This window comes from Monodon monoceros, unplaced genomic scaffold, assembly GCF_005190385.1.
Source record: "Monodon monoceros isolate NGI ecotype Baffin Bay Population unplaced genomic scaffold, NGI_Narwhal_1 Super_Scaffold_14, whole genome shotgun sequence".
NCBI classification, from domain to species: Eukaryota; Metazoa; Chordata; class Mammalia; order Artiodactyla; family Monodontidae; genus Monodon; species Monodon monoceros.
In genome coordinates, this window is record NW_021703770.1 from 37141614 (window position 1) to 37157374 (window position 15761).

Genomic DNA, 15761 nt, shown 5'->3' on the forward strand with positions numbered 1-15761 from the left:
AGGGAACAAAAGGGTGGCTTGCAGCAAGTTTATATCTGTAGGAAAATGAACTGGGTACCGGCCACTTGCTAGAGAAAAAAATCCAGCTTGGTTGATGTAACCATTACCCTAGTAAGAAAACAATGACTATCTTGTTCATTTCCTCTTGATCACTTGGGAAGGTTAGGAAAAGGGACATATGTGTCTGTAAGCCCTCTAAAGTACACATTTTCTTCTCTTTTCTTCTCACTACGCGAAACACATACACATTCTTATTATCCTAAAGTCACTTGAAAAATACGGTGATTGCTTACAAATAGTGGAAAATACCAATAAGAGGCAAAGAAATGAGCACTTTACAGAGACAGAATTTGATGGGCTTTAACGTGAACCGTTTTATTTAAAACAGGGATCCATCAGAGGTGGTGAACTATCAGGGTCAATGTTCTAGAGCATGGCACGGATGGATGAAAGGGAATACTCACCAGCACCTCACACGGGACTAAAAGACAATGTCAGCAACACACCACGGAAGGAAAACAAACAAAATGGAAAAGGCACCTGGGGGGGAGGGGCTGCGGTGAGCACTGCCTCTCGGCAGGTCCACGCCTGTGCACTGTGGATAAGTCTGGACAAGCGACATTGGAAAGGGAACAAAAAGGTTCCGATCTGAAGCCCAGGATCCTACGTGGGTAGCTAACCTTTCCTCAGCCTGGTTTCCACCCACCGCTGTGTAGTTTCAGGTCCTAAAAAGGGGAGAAGGCTGCTAAAGTGTAACACAAACTCTCCCCCCCCCTTTTTTTCTCTAGGAAAAAAAAGAGAAACCTCCCCCAATTCAACCTCAGAGGTGGCTTCTGAAGGCTTGTAAGCATCCTGACATAAAAAATAAGAAACAACAAAATAAAAGACAGGTAAGTGGCCTGGACTTAAACCAGTCAGTCAAACGGAAAGGCAGATTCAGAAAAATAAAACCTGGTGACCAGTCCGTCAGCTGTCTGGTTGGCGCCCTGCCTGAGTGAAGATGTTTAAACTGCATCCACAACACACGCACGCAAGCACAGAACTGCTTCTGGCAACTGAGTAAATAGCTACCCTCTCCTTTGAGCACGGTCCTGCTACCGGTGACCACGTGCCAAGTGCTGAAGTTACAAGAGACACCCGCGTGGCGAAGGGCCCCCAGCAGTGGTCTGCCCCGTGTGGCCGGGTCTGTGGGCAACAAGACTTATGCTCTCAAATAATGACCCCTCCCAGCCCCCACTCCTTCCCGTTCACGCTATGCGTTTCGACCTCCCCGCAGGGAGGTCCAGCCGATTCCGTCCCCTCCCGGTTTGAGGCACTCCCTGGAACATCTTTGATTAACCAGGGTCCTTCATTTCTTTCCAACTCCGTTGGTGACTTTTGACTTGGAATGTCGATTCCTTCTTCTGGAAGAATGGCTCTCGTTGTTGCCTGGATGCTTGGGTGGGCCATCTTCAGAACCTGGCCAAAGGAATCGGGACACACCGTCACCGTGGGCTGTGGGCTCCCGGCTCGGGGCTTCTGAAGCCTCTGATTCTGGTTCTCCCTGCCCGGGCCGCCCCACCGCTCCTCCACTGGTCCTTGTGCGCCATCTAGTGGCCTCATTAATGAATCAAGGCACAGAAGCCCCGGCACTGAGCTAGCACAGCCGGGGCCAGGGTGTGCAAGCCATGGCTCCACAAAGACAGGAGCGTCCTGAGGATGTTTACGTTCACACCGTAGGGTGGATCGTGGTCATGGTGATGGGGACCAGAAGTGAGAGCACAAATAACATCGAAGCACAAAGGAGGGACAATTAAAACAAACCACATGGGTGTCGAGTCTACCTTAGCAATCAAAGGACGCATCAACTAGGTGTCCACACCTTGACCTGCTACACACCATTGTTTCTAAATCCCTAAATGGGAATGGATTCTTGACTTGGCAAAAATCAAAGATATTACATGCCCTCAATGGTTTGATCTGGAAGCCACCTTTACAAATCTGCTGCTCATGACAGGCAGCCCCGGAGCCATACACTGAAGATGCCACATGCCCTCAAGAAGCTCACGGTCTGCTGGGATGGTGTCGTCTGTCACGCTCTATCATTTGTGTGGGAGCTTAGAGAAAGACGTCTACATTGGCTGAGTGCTGGGCAATCATCAGGCATCAGCCAGGTGGAGGGTGGAGCCAGGGCAGTGGTGGGGTGAGGGTGGGCATTCCGGGTAGGGGTGTGTAAGGCCTGGAGGGTCATCGGAACTTTCTGGCATTAGGCTGGCTCTGCCCTCGGGCTGAGAACATGGAAAACCTCTGGCTTAGCAGCTAAGCCAAAAGGTTCTCTGCTCCAGGGCTCAGATTTTTTTTTTTTAAGCTGTCTACCTTTCATTTAAATATATCTCTACCATTGCTTGTTTCTTTTAGTCTTTTCAGTGGAGAACCCGGAATTGCCATGGACTGATCTCTAGGATGGTTCTGAATAAGGGAGCCCAGGGGAACCCCTGTGCCTACCTCCATCAGCATTCCATAATAGGTTGCTGATTCAGGAGAAATCATCTCAGGGTGACCAGCACTCGGTAGTGTTTTCCCCAGGGACAGCTGTGATCAGCTTCACCCCAAAAGAACTCAGGAGAGCAACTGCCTCAGCAGTGTTTTCCCCTCCCTTGTCCCCGCTTCTCTGAGCAATTCTGTGGGTTAAAATCCATGGTCTCTGACATTCAGTTCTCTTCCTTCAGTCAAGCCCACAATCAGCTCATAACTGACATGGAATTACTATCCAGTGGAGCCTCCTCTGGGTCATTGTTCTACGAGTCAAATTCTTTAAGATAACCAGGTGGCCTCAAATCTTTCCAAAATGCTCCTTGGAGAGAGGCCAGTGGGAGATCCCTGACTACACTGTTGAGATCCCTCTCATGCTGGCCCATCTCTTGAATGAACACGATTAAGTCGATCCACCTCTTCGGAAAGGTTTCTCCTCCTGGCACACAACTCTTCCTAATGCTTTTCACTCACGGTGAAAGCCAAGAGGAGGAACATCCCCATCAGGATGCTTGAGACAGTGGGATCTTGTTACGTTTTCCTGTCTCAGAAAAGGCAGAACCACGTGGCACCTCTTCTTACGAAGCAAGTTTCTTGGGCAGAACCTGTGAGCACTTTGCATGTTTCTTAGTGAGTAACAGGAGACATGCGATGAGTAGGTTTGAGACCCTTCAGGGCATGTATTTATCAACATTCGGAAGATAAATACTGATGCTAAATCCCTTTACTGGGCCTTGGGAGGGAGAGGACCCAGGAGCGTTTTTAACAATGAGCAAGAGAGAGATACCTTTTGTACCTTTCCTGTGAGGCCAGGAGATGTCAGGGCTGTAGGTGCCATCTTCACACTCTGAGTAGGTCTAGGGAGAGAGGCAGGCTTAGTGGTGGAATTTCAAGTGCTCCCGGGAGGAGGGAGACCAGCAAACAAGCGAGGCTGCTCAACCCTGGCCTCTCCCGGGCTGGGGATCCCCACCAGCAAGTGCAGGATCACCTCACGCTTATGCTCTCAGCTATAAGATCAAGGCTATATCCCAGGTGATGCAGGTTACATCTTCTAGGAAGCGCCTTTAGCTCCTTAGACTAAAAGTATGAATAAAGGATGAAAGCTGTTATTCTTACTTAAAAATAATTACAGTTGACAAGACTGCTACAGCATTTTAAGCCCACTCACATCTATCCTCTACCTTAATCTTCACCTACTATGAAGTGGGCAGGGCAGGAGTTTCCAGGTGGGAGCCCCAGGCTGGGATACAGGTAGAGGCCTGGACAGAGTGAAAAACCTAGCTTTTCAAAAACTGCTCTGGGGCTTGCCATGCAATTAAAAAAAAAAAAAAAAAAAAATATATATATATATATATATATATATATAAACAAATAATTAAGCTTTAACCCCCTTAAGAAATGAGGATAAAAGTCCTGACCTATTGAATAGGGCAGTCACAAGTAAGGATGGCAACTGATAGGAAGTGAATTCTGAACTGGCTATGTTTCTAAAGCAGGGAGGCTGACACCCGGCTCTCACTGTGCCATACATGCCACATCCTCACGTGAATGTGGTCTGGGCTAAAGCGCTAAGCAGGACGTGGTTAGTTTAAATAAAAGGCCATCTCCACCTTCCCTTCTATACCTTTTCTCGGTGACCATAGTGCTCTGCATACCAAACCATGCCGTACAGACACAGGAAGGTAGTGAAAGCCTGGAAGAGAAAAACAAGCACAAAACCATTTTATAAGTGAGGGTGCACAAAAAAATGCCATTTCCCGGAACTTCAGGGTTTCAATGGGAATTCATACACGATGGCTCGATGCATTTCTGCCTTCTCTCCCGGGATGCCGGTTACAGAATGGCTGGATGCGGCAGAGGTGAACCCCGGGGGGCAGCACCCCTAAAGCTTTCGGCAAGAAGAGTTCCGATGAGGCCACAGTTACCACTGTGACTCCACTGTCAGAGTGAAGATCATTTCTAGATGTGGGATCAGGTGGGATGCATTTTCTGAACAGCTTTGCAGGTTCTGCCTAAGAAGACGTATAGGACTCCACATTGTATTTCTTTTTTTTCTTTTTGGCCTGATTTTCACAGCCTATCCTCTGCACCCTGCCGCCCATCACTGGAAAGAGTTAAAAGGACTTAGCTTGGGCTTCCCTGGTGGCGCAGTGGTTGAGAGTCCGCCTGCCGATGCAGGGGACACGGGTTTGTGCCCCGGTCTGGGAGGATCCCACATGTTGCGGAGCGGCTGGGCCCGTGCGCCATGGCCGCTGAGCCTGCGCGTCTGGAGCCTGTGCTCCGCAGCGGGAGAGGCCACAACAGTGAGAGGCCCGCGTACCACAAAAAACAAACAAACAAACAAAAAACGACTTAGCTTGTCAGCTTCTGAGGGGAAGAGGATTTCTGAATGAAAAAGCAGTTTCATTCAGTCTGGGGTCACAGTGGTGCCGGAGGGCATTGAGGACACACACCCACGTGTAGGTGGCAGACCCCAGCAGGACACCGCTGCCCTGGGCTTGGCGCTGCTTTTTAGTCTCAGTGGCCCGGCTCTGACCCCAGTTCTGGTTGCTTTTGTTTTTCTCAGTTAAGTAGATAGGAAACTAAAGCGAAAATAAAAATGTCTTGTGAGCCCTGGTGTGAAAAGAGAAGGGCGTGGTCCACGGGTACCCAGAGGCCAGGATCACCTCCGCTTCCCCCCAATGTGTGCCCCACTGGCCCCCCTGCACCCTAAATTATACTCTAATTTAAGGAAAAAAATAGCACCTAAGAATCCAAAGTTTAAAAATGTGTCAAAAAACTACAAGTCGGGGAAAACTTCCTGGCTGTTTGGACTAAGCAGTGTGTTGGGCCAGGTCCTCCGGCCAGGCCTCCCCTTCCCCTCGCGACTGTAAGTGGATCACCAAAACCCAACCAAACCAAACTGCCCGTCCTGCCATGACATTTCTTCAGAATTCCTTGATTTAGGAACCCACTGACAGTGAATCCTCTTCAAGGATTCCTAACCTCCATCTCTTCCACTGCATTTCCTCTTGGGGACCTGTCACCTTGACCCAGTCATGGGAACAGTTGTGAATTCATGATGGACTCTTCCCTTCTTGAATAATTTTAATTCTTTCTAAGAATCATAACTTTAGATCTAGAGGCATTGCCTCAGAGATCGTTCATTTCAATTCCCCTCATTTCACAGCAGAGGAATGAAGGCTCAGAGGCGACTGCCTTCTCAAAGACACACAGCTAGAGTGTGGCAAGACTGAAGCCAGAACACAGGTCTCTTTATATCCCTGGATCACATTTCAGGGATGGCTATCGAGATAAATACTGATTTTATGTCTACACATCTTTATACCTCTATTGATCTGTCCACTCATCCATTCCTGGAGGAAGCAAAGCATCATGGGAAGAGCCAGTCCCATCCCATCCCTCTGCACAGCCCACAGCCTGGAGGGTAGAGCCAAGACTGCAGGGAAGGCTGGGCTGTGCGTTCTCATCACCGCAGCTTGTAGTCCAGCCCCGGCCCAGTTCCTCAGGTCAGTGACGTTCACTGAGTGTCTGCTGGGCGCACAGAGTCACCTTAAGTCTCAAGAAAGAAAGGAGTCCAAGCGCTCCAGCTGGCCATTCTCCTTCTACATCAGTGAAGTGTGAATAGCGGCATGGTGGAGAGGTAACATGAAATATAAGAAGACCCACTAGTTCATTTTATATTAAATCCATATACAAACTGGTATAAATTAGGAATTTTTTTTAAAAAGCTCATATCCCCCCATGAAAAAATTACGCAATGAATGAATATATTCAAATTACAGAATGAAAACTACTTCTAATCTTTAACATATTCCAGTACTTGTTCAGATTTCTAATATACAACCACCATTGAACGTACGATTTTCACGGCATGGCAAGAGTGGGAAGACTAGAGCATCCGCAGTGTGTAAACTTATGTATATGTCAGCTCCTTGACAAAGAGCAGAACAGGTCGGCCTAGGTTTCACAGGGAGGGCAGGGAGGACAGGTTCCACCTCCATGGACCAGTCAGTGGCTGCGGCGGGGGTGGGGAGTGGGGGCAGCGCCGCGCCGCTAGACCATGGGAGCAGTCAGGGCTGGGCTGACTGTCACTGTGCAACCCGCCCACCAGAGGGCAGGCGTGTGGGGCTCTTCCTCCTCGTCCCCCAGCTTCCTCCCTTCCCCTGGGAGGGCAGGCGGGCAGCTGGGGCTGCTCCAGCAGCAGACAGCTGAGCAGAGCTGGCTTTGCAGCGGGGCAGGCAAACACTGGCAGGTGCTGGGAGACAGATGCTTATCATCACGATCGCCATGCAAAGGGCCTGCCGCAGCTGCCAAGTTTACCACTTCACCTGGGTACAAGAGGCCCCTTTTATACACTTGTCCCAGGAGACAAAAGCTTGTAATTTATGGGTTTGCAATCACACCTGTGGAAATCTAGGCACGTACCCACTTAAAATGTCAAGGCCTGGATTTAAAATGACAGTTGTACGGATTTTGTTTAAATAAAAGGAAGAAAGAAAGAAAAACGTGAGGGCTGAGAGCCAAGGCAGCACACACACCCCCGGTGTGGCTTCCATGCTATGGTAAGGTGTGCTCAAATTCACCCAGACTGATCAGACAACTGGTGCTGGGGCAGCTTATTAACCAGCATATGGGAGCTTTACTTCCACACTGATCTCAAATTCCGTGTACGTTCTCCTACCGGGCAAGGCGAATAATTGGGGCCTTTGTTTCTCTTGGTGTGGAGGCCGGTGTAACGCAACGCTCTCTTACTCAATAATGTTTGCCTCACTCCTAAGATTGAGGCCAATCTTGATCTCTAGTAAAGGCCATGATTATAAAAACGTGCCAGGACCTTATTTCCACTCTTTTTCTCTAACTGGTAAATGTGCAAGGCAGTGGGGACCCCTAATCATCCCAGCCAAAGGCCTCTTTTCAGGCCAGGTCCCCCTGCATGGCACTCATCACTGCTAACACCAACTGGGGGATTCTGCTTATCTTCAAAGTCCTCTTTCCTGTGGCTGTTTCTTGCCCTTGGCCTGGCCTCTAAAATGTGGCTGCTCCCCAGACGCCATTCTCAGCCAGCTTCTCCTTCCCACACTATGTTCCCCGACTCTTACCGACCCAACGGCTCCAACCATACCCTACAAACAGGTGCCTCCCACCTCTTTCACCTCCAGCGCCGACCGAGTCTTTCCAGTGCTACTGGACAGACCAGAATTTCCAATGACACAAGACACCTTCACCTGTAAAATCTAAGGGTCCCTCACACCTAACTCATCTCCTTTCGAGGGGCTTCTCTGATATCCTCCAACCTGTTACTAGCACCAAAAGCCACCAGTGGCACAAACAGGAAAGCCTGGAGTTGCCCTCCCCAGCTCTCAGAAGAGGACAGCATCTACCGAGTTGGGCTCTGGAGCTCTCAGATCCAGCCCTTTCTCTGCATCTTCAATGCCGCTGCCTTGGATAGGTTCTCACTGAGGTCCCTCCAACACCCTCAGGCTCAGCCCTTCTCCAATCCGCCCCCCGCCATACTCTCCCACCCTCCAGTTGCCCCATGAGACAGTCATTCCTCTGAAAAACCTTCGAATCTCCAACCAAGACACACAGAGCCCATCCTACGCAGACGACCCCCTCTGCCTCCAACTCGCTCTCCTTCTTGCTCCCCAAACAGGTCGCCGTCCTCTTGTGACGCTGGCACGGGCATGGCTTCGAGTCTTTGGACGTGCTTGTCTCTCAACCTGCCTCGGTGTGTCACGGTCTTTGTCCCTTGACCTCAGTCTCTTCTCCTCCCTGCGTGTGCCGAGTGCTTCCTGTGCTAGCGTCCGTGGGGACAAAAGGACAATGGAAACTTATTCTTTGTGCAGGAAGTGCCACGTGGAGGAGACCGATATAAATACCCCAAATTACATCACACTGGGGCTAGAACTAAAAGAAACATGTACCAAATGCGACTGGTCCCCCGAGGAAGGGTTGTCTAGTCTGCCTCGCAGGTGAGAGCGTATTGCATGCAGGACACGGATTTAAGTTTGGTCTTGGCATTAAGATTCACCAGGTAGAGAACGCAGGGAAAAGCACTCAGATCGGGCAGAGGAAGCCTCCTGGGTGAAGGCAAGACAAGTCGGGAAGGATGGTGGGTTGAGGTAACTAGGAATAGTTTGGCGGAGCCCGAGCACAGGGTACAGGGGGTGGGTGTGGTGAACGATCCAGAGAATGACGGCCCTAAACACACAAGCAGGACTTCCTATTTCAGCTGGTAGGTCTGTGGCGGGGATGCGGCTTCCTTCTTGCTGTTTCTGTCTACACAGAGGGAGCTTCCCTGGTATAACACTCCTGCTTTCCCTCACCCCTCGCCCCTTCCCCAGGGAGGCAAGTATCTTAACGGGGTAGGGAATAACAGATAAGGAAGCTGGGCGTCTCCCTTCTTTCCCTCTGGGTGCGAGGCCACCAGCGCAACGTGGGGGGCCTGCTTCCTGGGGCTGCAGAGGAAGCGTGTCCGCTTCTGGGGTTCACTAATCCGAAACCCCTTGCTGGCACGCACCTGAAGCTGATACTGAAAAATGTGGACTCTCAGTAGTAAAGCTGCCGTTCTGTCTCCATAGCCTTCGTCCATCCTGACTATCTCTAATTGCTCTGAACCTGGTGGGGGGAAATGCTGTACTGTTAGGCCCTCTAGGCCCCAACGATAGGGAAAATGATTCTACGCAGGGCAAAGGGGTCCCGATCGGAATTATGGAAGATCACTCTGGCAGCAGTGTAGGGAATGGAGGTGAAGGGCAGAATGGAGAAAATGGGTGTCTAGAGGGCAGAGGCAGTGGGAACAGAGAGGAGGGGATGGAGCTGGGCCACCCGGGTGAATGAATAGAGCCGGAGGGCTGACATGGGGGCTGACAGAGGAGAGGAAGCAGCCGCCTGGGTCTTAGGCTGGGGCACCTGAGGGATGGGGGAGCCGTTCACTGTGATCCTTTGTGATCCTGAGCACACATCACCTCCAGGAGCTTCACCCCAGCTTGTCTGCTGCTCTCTCTAGGGCTCCTCTGGCTCCGTGCACACACATCTTTCTTTTCGTATTTTGCACACCTTTATTGGTGTATAATTGCTTTACAATGGTGTGCTAGTTTCTGCTTTATAAAAAAGTGAATATAACAAAGTGTATCAGCTATACATATACATATATCCACATATCTCGTCCCTCTTGCGTCTCCCTCCCACCCTCCCTATCCCACCCCTCTAGACGGTCACAAAGCACCGAGCTGATCTCCCTGTGCTATGCTTCTGCTTCCCACTAGCTATCCATTTCACATTTGGTAGCGTATATATGTCCATGCCACTCTCTCACTTCATCCCAGCGTACCCTCTCCCCTCCCTGTGTCCTCAAGTCTGTTCTCTACGTCTGCATCTTTATTCCCTGTCACTAGGTACATCAGTACCGCTTTTTTTAATTCCACATATACGTGTGAGCATATGGTGTTTGTTTTTCTCTTTCTGACTTACCTCACTCTATATGACAGATTCTAGGTCCATCTACCTCACTACAACCCAAACATCTTTTATGATGTTTGCAATAAAAGTAGTTTGCATGTGTAATTCCCACGTGGACTTGGAGATCCTCCGAAGGGGGACACCTGTGGAGGGGGAGCAGGAAATCTCCAGCCAGACTATCTGGGTTTGAGTCCTGGCTCTGCCACATGCTACCTGTGTGACCTTAGGTAAGTTAGTGAACCTCTCTGCGCCTTTATCTATAAAAGAGGGATAATAAAGTACCTCCCCTCAAAGCGTAAAGATCAAATATGCAATTCATGAAAAGTGCTTCAAACAGTGTCTGGCACCTAGTGAGCATGAATAAATCTTCACTATCACCTACCTGTGTGGCTCCAGCACCAGGGCAGCTCTAACAAGAACGTGGCAACATGACAGACTTATAAGGGACTATGCTAAGTGATACAGAGACTGAGAAACGGGTCATGTCCTCAAAATAAGTTACTGTCACACAGACACCAAGGCAGATCAAAACTCACCAATGTAAGGAGGTATATGCTAAGTGTCTAATCAGTAAAACAGAGTGAAAGTCTCTAAAACTTAGAGAGAGACTGGAAGAGCCCCACCGGCTGGGTGACCAGAGATCGCTCCTTGGACACGCCCCTGGGGAGACCTTTCTGGCTGCTGATGCCCCAGGGGGAGGCCCACAGTGGGCCGCTGTGAGGAGGGCCTTTGGCCCACGTCCCAGGAGTCCCGCCTGCCTCAACCTTCCTGTGGTCCCAGCGGCGCCAGGTGAGGGCTGCACCCACACCTGCCCACTGCCATGGGTCACGCTACAATTCACAGAGCTGGGGTGCCCACGCCAGACAGAAATGTGAGGAGCGCATGGTGAGATCTCCTGGCCCATCTGACACACTGCCCCAACCAATCTTTATACCTAGTCACACTGCAACAGAAAAAATACTTCTGAGCGTTAATTCCGGAGCCTGAGTACAAAGGAGATCATTATTCCCTTTCATTGTTCAAGATAAAACAGGATAGAACAGGCTCAAGGTGCCCTGGCACAGTTAGGATTTCTAGCAAGTAACCCTAAAAATAGACACCACAAAAGGCAATAAGAAACACTTTAAAAATGCAGAGTTTAGGGGCTTCCCTGGTGGCGCAGTGGTTGGGAGTCCACCTGCCGATGCAGGGGACACGGGCTCGTGCCCCGGTCCGGGAAGATCCCACATGCCGCGGAGCGGCTGGGCCCGTGAGCCATGGCCGCTGAGCCTGCGCGTCCGGAGCCTGTGCCCCGCAACGGGAGAGGCCACAACAGTGAGAGGCCCGCGTACCACACACACAAAAAAAGAAATACAGAGTTTAGTTTTGCTCCCCGCCCCCCACCAATTAGACTTGAATCTGATTAAGCCTCTACATCCAGCTACCGATTTACAGAAAGTACAGAGGACAAAGAAATCTGTTAAGTTACAGTAAGGATGGAGTCAGTAAAACCAGACTGAGGGAAAATCTAGAAGACAAAAGAGCTTGTTTCTTCAATGTAAAGGAGAGAGCTAGAGACAGAGGGAAAACTGTAGATTAAAAGAGACCTTTTATTAAAAGGCATGCCAACCAATTGCAATCAGTGGGTGTTGACTCAAATAAACTGCTAAAAAATACAAAATGTAAGGAAACATTAGAAATGTGAACGTTGATTAGCTATTTGACAGTATGAAGGAATTAACTCTTTTTCAGGTGTGATAATGGTACGGTGGTTGCACCAACCAAAAAGCATTCTTATCTTCCTTAGAGATATGCCCTGAAATAGTAAAGTGGGTCTGCTTCAAAGTAACCCAGGGTTGGGGATAGTGAGTATGGAATATAAGGACATAAGACTGCCCATGGGTTGATAATTGCTGAAACTGGATGATGGGTGCATGAGGGGTGAGCGACCCCCTATCTACTTCCACATATGTTTGAAATTTTCTATGATCATTAAAAAAAAAAAAAGCCCGAGTTAATTTTCTGGACCAAGTAAGTAAGAGGGAAGAAACTTAAATGTAAAATAAGACTCTTCCCCAAAGTAACAAAACAAATTAAGAAGCGCAATCACAGAATTTTAAGCTAGGCAAGATCTTGCTTCATTTGAAAGAGGAGGGAAATGTCCCAGGACAACGGAGCTGGAGGCCCCCAGGGCTCTTCCCTTCCGAGAGGAAAACACATCCTTCACAGGCTTATAAAGTCGGCCTGCGGGGAAGAAACTGTATGGTCTGATTACCTCCAAAAACACCTCACCCGGCCTATAAACAACAGTCTGTCATTTTGTACATAAACCCTTGGACAGTAATACATATGTTACGGGGCACTGGAACTATCCTTATCCCCTCATGGCAGGCCTGACATTTTCAGCAAGTGTAGATGAATTCTCATAAGCGAAATAAATGAGAGTACGATGCACCTGCTGAGGGCATTTGACCAGAACCTGCAAAGGTGACCAATTTTAGGTGCCATGTGGTCCTATGTATTTATTCTTGAACTTCAGACTAGTGGCCAATCTTGCGTTACTACAGTAGAATGTCCTGTCTATAAATCTCTAAGGAACCTTGGTACACAAGAGTGTTTTGTTTTGTTTTGTTTTAGAAGACACCATGGGGACTTTAACTAACACTTTGGGGTAAAAAAGTAATGACTTACCACACAAAGAAGCCAAAGTACAACATAGAGTATTTGGGTCTTAGAGAAGAGATCTTGTCCAAATTTTATGCAGACAATAGCTTCCAGGAAACCAATGACCCTGTTAGACAGAACAAGAGGTTAGATACGAATTCATCTTATCAGAGCATTATGCATTACCAGAAATAGGCATAATTCCATCAAAAAGTTCAAGTGGTCATAAGATTTCTGCCCCAAACACTGGAAGCAGGTCCCCTACAAAATGACACTGTACTTTCTTCAGGAATAATATATATTATTATATATACATACATATTTAGATTTAATTAAAAGTTTATTGTACTGTTACTCCTCTCTTCTTTTCTGCAGACTGTTTTTTTTAGAGCAGTTTTAGGTTCATAGCAAACTTGAGAGGAAGGTACAGTCACTATACCCTCTGCCCCGACACATGCACAGCTGCCCCCACTGTCAACATGTGTCACAAGTGATGAACCTGCATTGACACATCACCCAAAGTTCATAGGTTATGTCAGAGTTCACGCTTGGTGATGTACATTCCATGGGTCTGGACAGATGTATAATGACATGTGTCCACCATTAGAGGGTCATACCGAATGGTTTCACTGCCCTGAAAACCCTCTGTGCTCTGCCTCTTCATCCCTCTATCCCTCCCCAGAAATAATCAAATATTCTTTACATCTTCCTTCCTCACAGACTACAATCTCAACTCGTACGTCTTCATAGCTGGAGGCTGCCTGGTATCTAAGTCGGAGCTTATCACAACGGGTGGACAGTCACCCCCTTGGCTGGAGCCCTTGCAGGGCCAGGGAACCTACTGTCTCTGTGGGCAGCTGCCTCTGCTGCCCAGTTTCTTCAGCTGCTGGGAAGTCGTTCCTTGTCTCAGGCTGGTACCTGCCTCCTTCCACCCCTGGTCCTAATTCTGCCCTCCGCAGTCGAGTCTTTCAGTAACTTGAAGGCAGCAATCACATTCCCTCCTAGCCATCTCAGAATTTCCAGATCTAATATGCTCCAGTTCTGCTGATGATAAAAACCCTTTATCCTCTGCATCTGTAAGCAATTTTGCTAAATCCAAAAACGTTGGAAAAAATAACTTCCATGCTTTCCTCTTTAATTAAAACATTAGAGAAAAAAGCCAACCTTGTATAATACAACTTCATCTATGAATATTAAAATCAGACCTTTATTAAGGTTCAGAGCTTGAAGGTAAGAACGGATGAGGTGAGGGTAACATAGCCGGTCACGTGATCCCAAAGACTGCCCAGGAACAGCGATTTCAGAAAAGGCCACCTTAGGTGTGCCTCGATCACAACGGAATCTGGAGGGACTGGTCTTGTTGCACAGATAATCTCTAAAAAGGCAGGAAGAGGCCCAGAAGGCCCCCGGTCCCCTCCCTACTGGCAGACAGAGGTCACTGCCATGGTCAAATGGATGGACGGCTCTAAACAACGGAATGCCCAGAGTCAGAGCCACCTGTGCAAAGCAGAAAGTCTCCTGGACACGCCTCTAAAGAATCTGGAGCTGTCTTGGCCCACAGCCCCAACGAAACAAGGTTAGGATTGGTTGCCTGAATCTTTACAGAGCACCCCCTCTTCCTCCCCAGCTCCCCGCCACAACAAAGGCTGGCACGTTGGAGAGCAGGGCTGAGGTCGACTGTCACACTGAAGTCGAGGCTGTCAGTGAAGCAGCGAGGGCAAGGGCGCCTGCCGGTGGACACACAGAGCATGTGCAACCTCTTGCTGGGACGTCTTGCTGGGATGCAGAAGGACTGCATCAGAAACTGTTAAGCCCTGGAAAGAAGTGTGCCTACCTGCCCTTAACCAGACAGAACACCCAGAGCTTACTGTGAGAGGTTTCTGGGTATTCAAGCCGACTGAGGCAGCTTTCAAGAGCTTGGTGACCAGCCGACTAGAGCTGTTTCTCCAGCTTCTGTGATCTGAGACCCACGGCAGGAAGCCTATTTTTCACTGTGGCCCAGTACACAGACACACGCGCGCGCACACACAAACACACACACACACACACACACACACACACACACACACACACGACTGAAACAAAAGTCACACAAAACAACCGGCCCCTTGCTCTGACATCTTCCGACTCTATTTGATTTTCAGAAAATGCTGTTCAGGACCCACTCAGTTGACTTCGTAACGAAGAAGAGAAGAGACTGGAGGCCGCGCCTCCTGTTTCACCGTCATGGGCTGACCGTGCTGACCGCCCAGAGGCAGCTCCTGCCCAAGTTCACGCACCAGGCAGGTCTGCCTTGTTTCACTTATGAAGAGGGACTTGCTCGTTTTCAGCATGGCCCACTAGTTCTCAAGGTTCACTAACCTTGATGTCACCATCCTGGGAGGACTCGAGTCTCTATAATAAAGCATCCTAAATTAGCCAACTGACCTCTGCATCTCAGATCATTTGCGTTTTACTTTCTTTTACCACTTTTCAGCAAGGCGCAGCTTTCTGGAGTGGCGTTTGCCACCATTCTCTGCCCTTGCTCCTCTCGGCCATTTCTCCCTCCCTGGTGATTATAGTTTCAGACCGCCTGATCAGAAAAAAACTTTGTTGTGACACTGCCTCTCTCTCTGATCCGCCATCTCCTTTTCCTCAACAGGTAAGTAGAGAGTTCTGTGGAAAATATACCCACTCTCCGTAGAGTAAGACGCTGGCAAGGACTTGTAAACGTGAAGAGAAAAATGCCCGTGGAAAGAAGAGGCATGTGGTGAAAGAAGGAAGTGCGGGAAAGATCCCCAGTCCTCGGACAAGACAGTAGGAAGGCAGACCACCTTCCTCCTTCCTGTGACAGAAGTATATTAGAAATCTGGTAGATGTGTGAATTCTCTCTCCCGCCAGATCAGTAATCAGTGGAAATCCATCCTATCCATAGGATGGAAATTGAGTCCATCCTATCACCCTTTAAGCTACCTTGGGTAGGAAAATCAGCTTACATCACAGAATTTATGAGAAACAGTGACAACGGCCCTTTGTCTTTTGGAAAGAAGGCGGTGGGAAACTTGCCTAGATCAAACTTCACTAACTCCCCAGAATCTGGAGTGAGAGCTCCAGACACACACACACACACACACACACACACACACACACACACACACACACAC

The 15761-nt window shown here is 49.0% G+C and overlaps 1 protein-coding gene across 2 annotated transcripts in view; it reads right to left on the bottom strand.

Moving 5' to 3' along the window:
- Positions 1 to 349: 349 nt before the first annotated feature.
- Positions 350 to 15761, bottom strand: part of PTDSS1 (phosphatidylserine synthase 1) — a 65047-nt gene continuing 49635 nt past the window's right edge. Inside the window, exons 10-13 of one of the 2 annotated variants that reach the window (XM_029222904.1) lie at positions 12646 to 12745; positions 4136 to 4204; positions 3308 to 3368; positions 350 to 1458 (exon numbers count right to left, since the gene is read on the bottom strand). In XM_029222904.1, coding sequence (XP_029078737.1) covers positions 1349 to 1458; positions 3308 to 3368; positions 4136 to 4204; positions 12646 to 12745 — 340 coding nt within the window. In that variant the 3' untranslated portion in view covers positions 350 to 1348. Of the gene's footprint in view, positions 1459 to 3298; positions 3369 to 4135; positions 4205 to 12645; positions 12746 to 15761 lie in introns of both variants that reach the window. The other variant, XM_029222903.1, reaches the window with a different exon arrangement.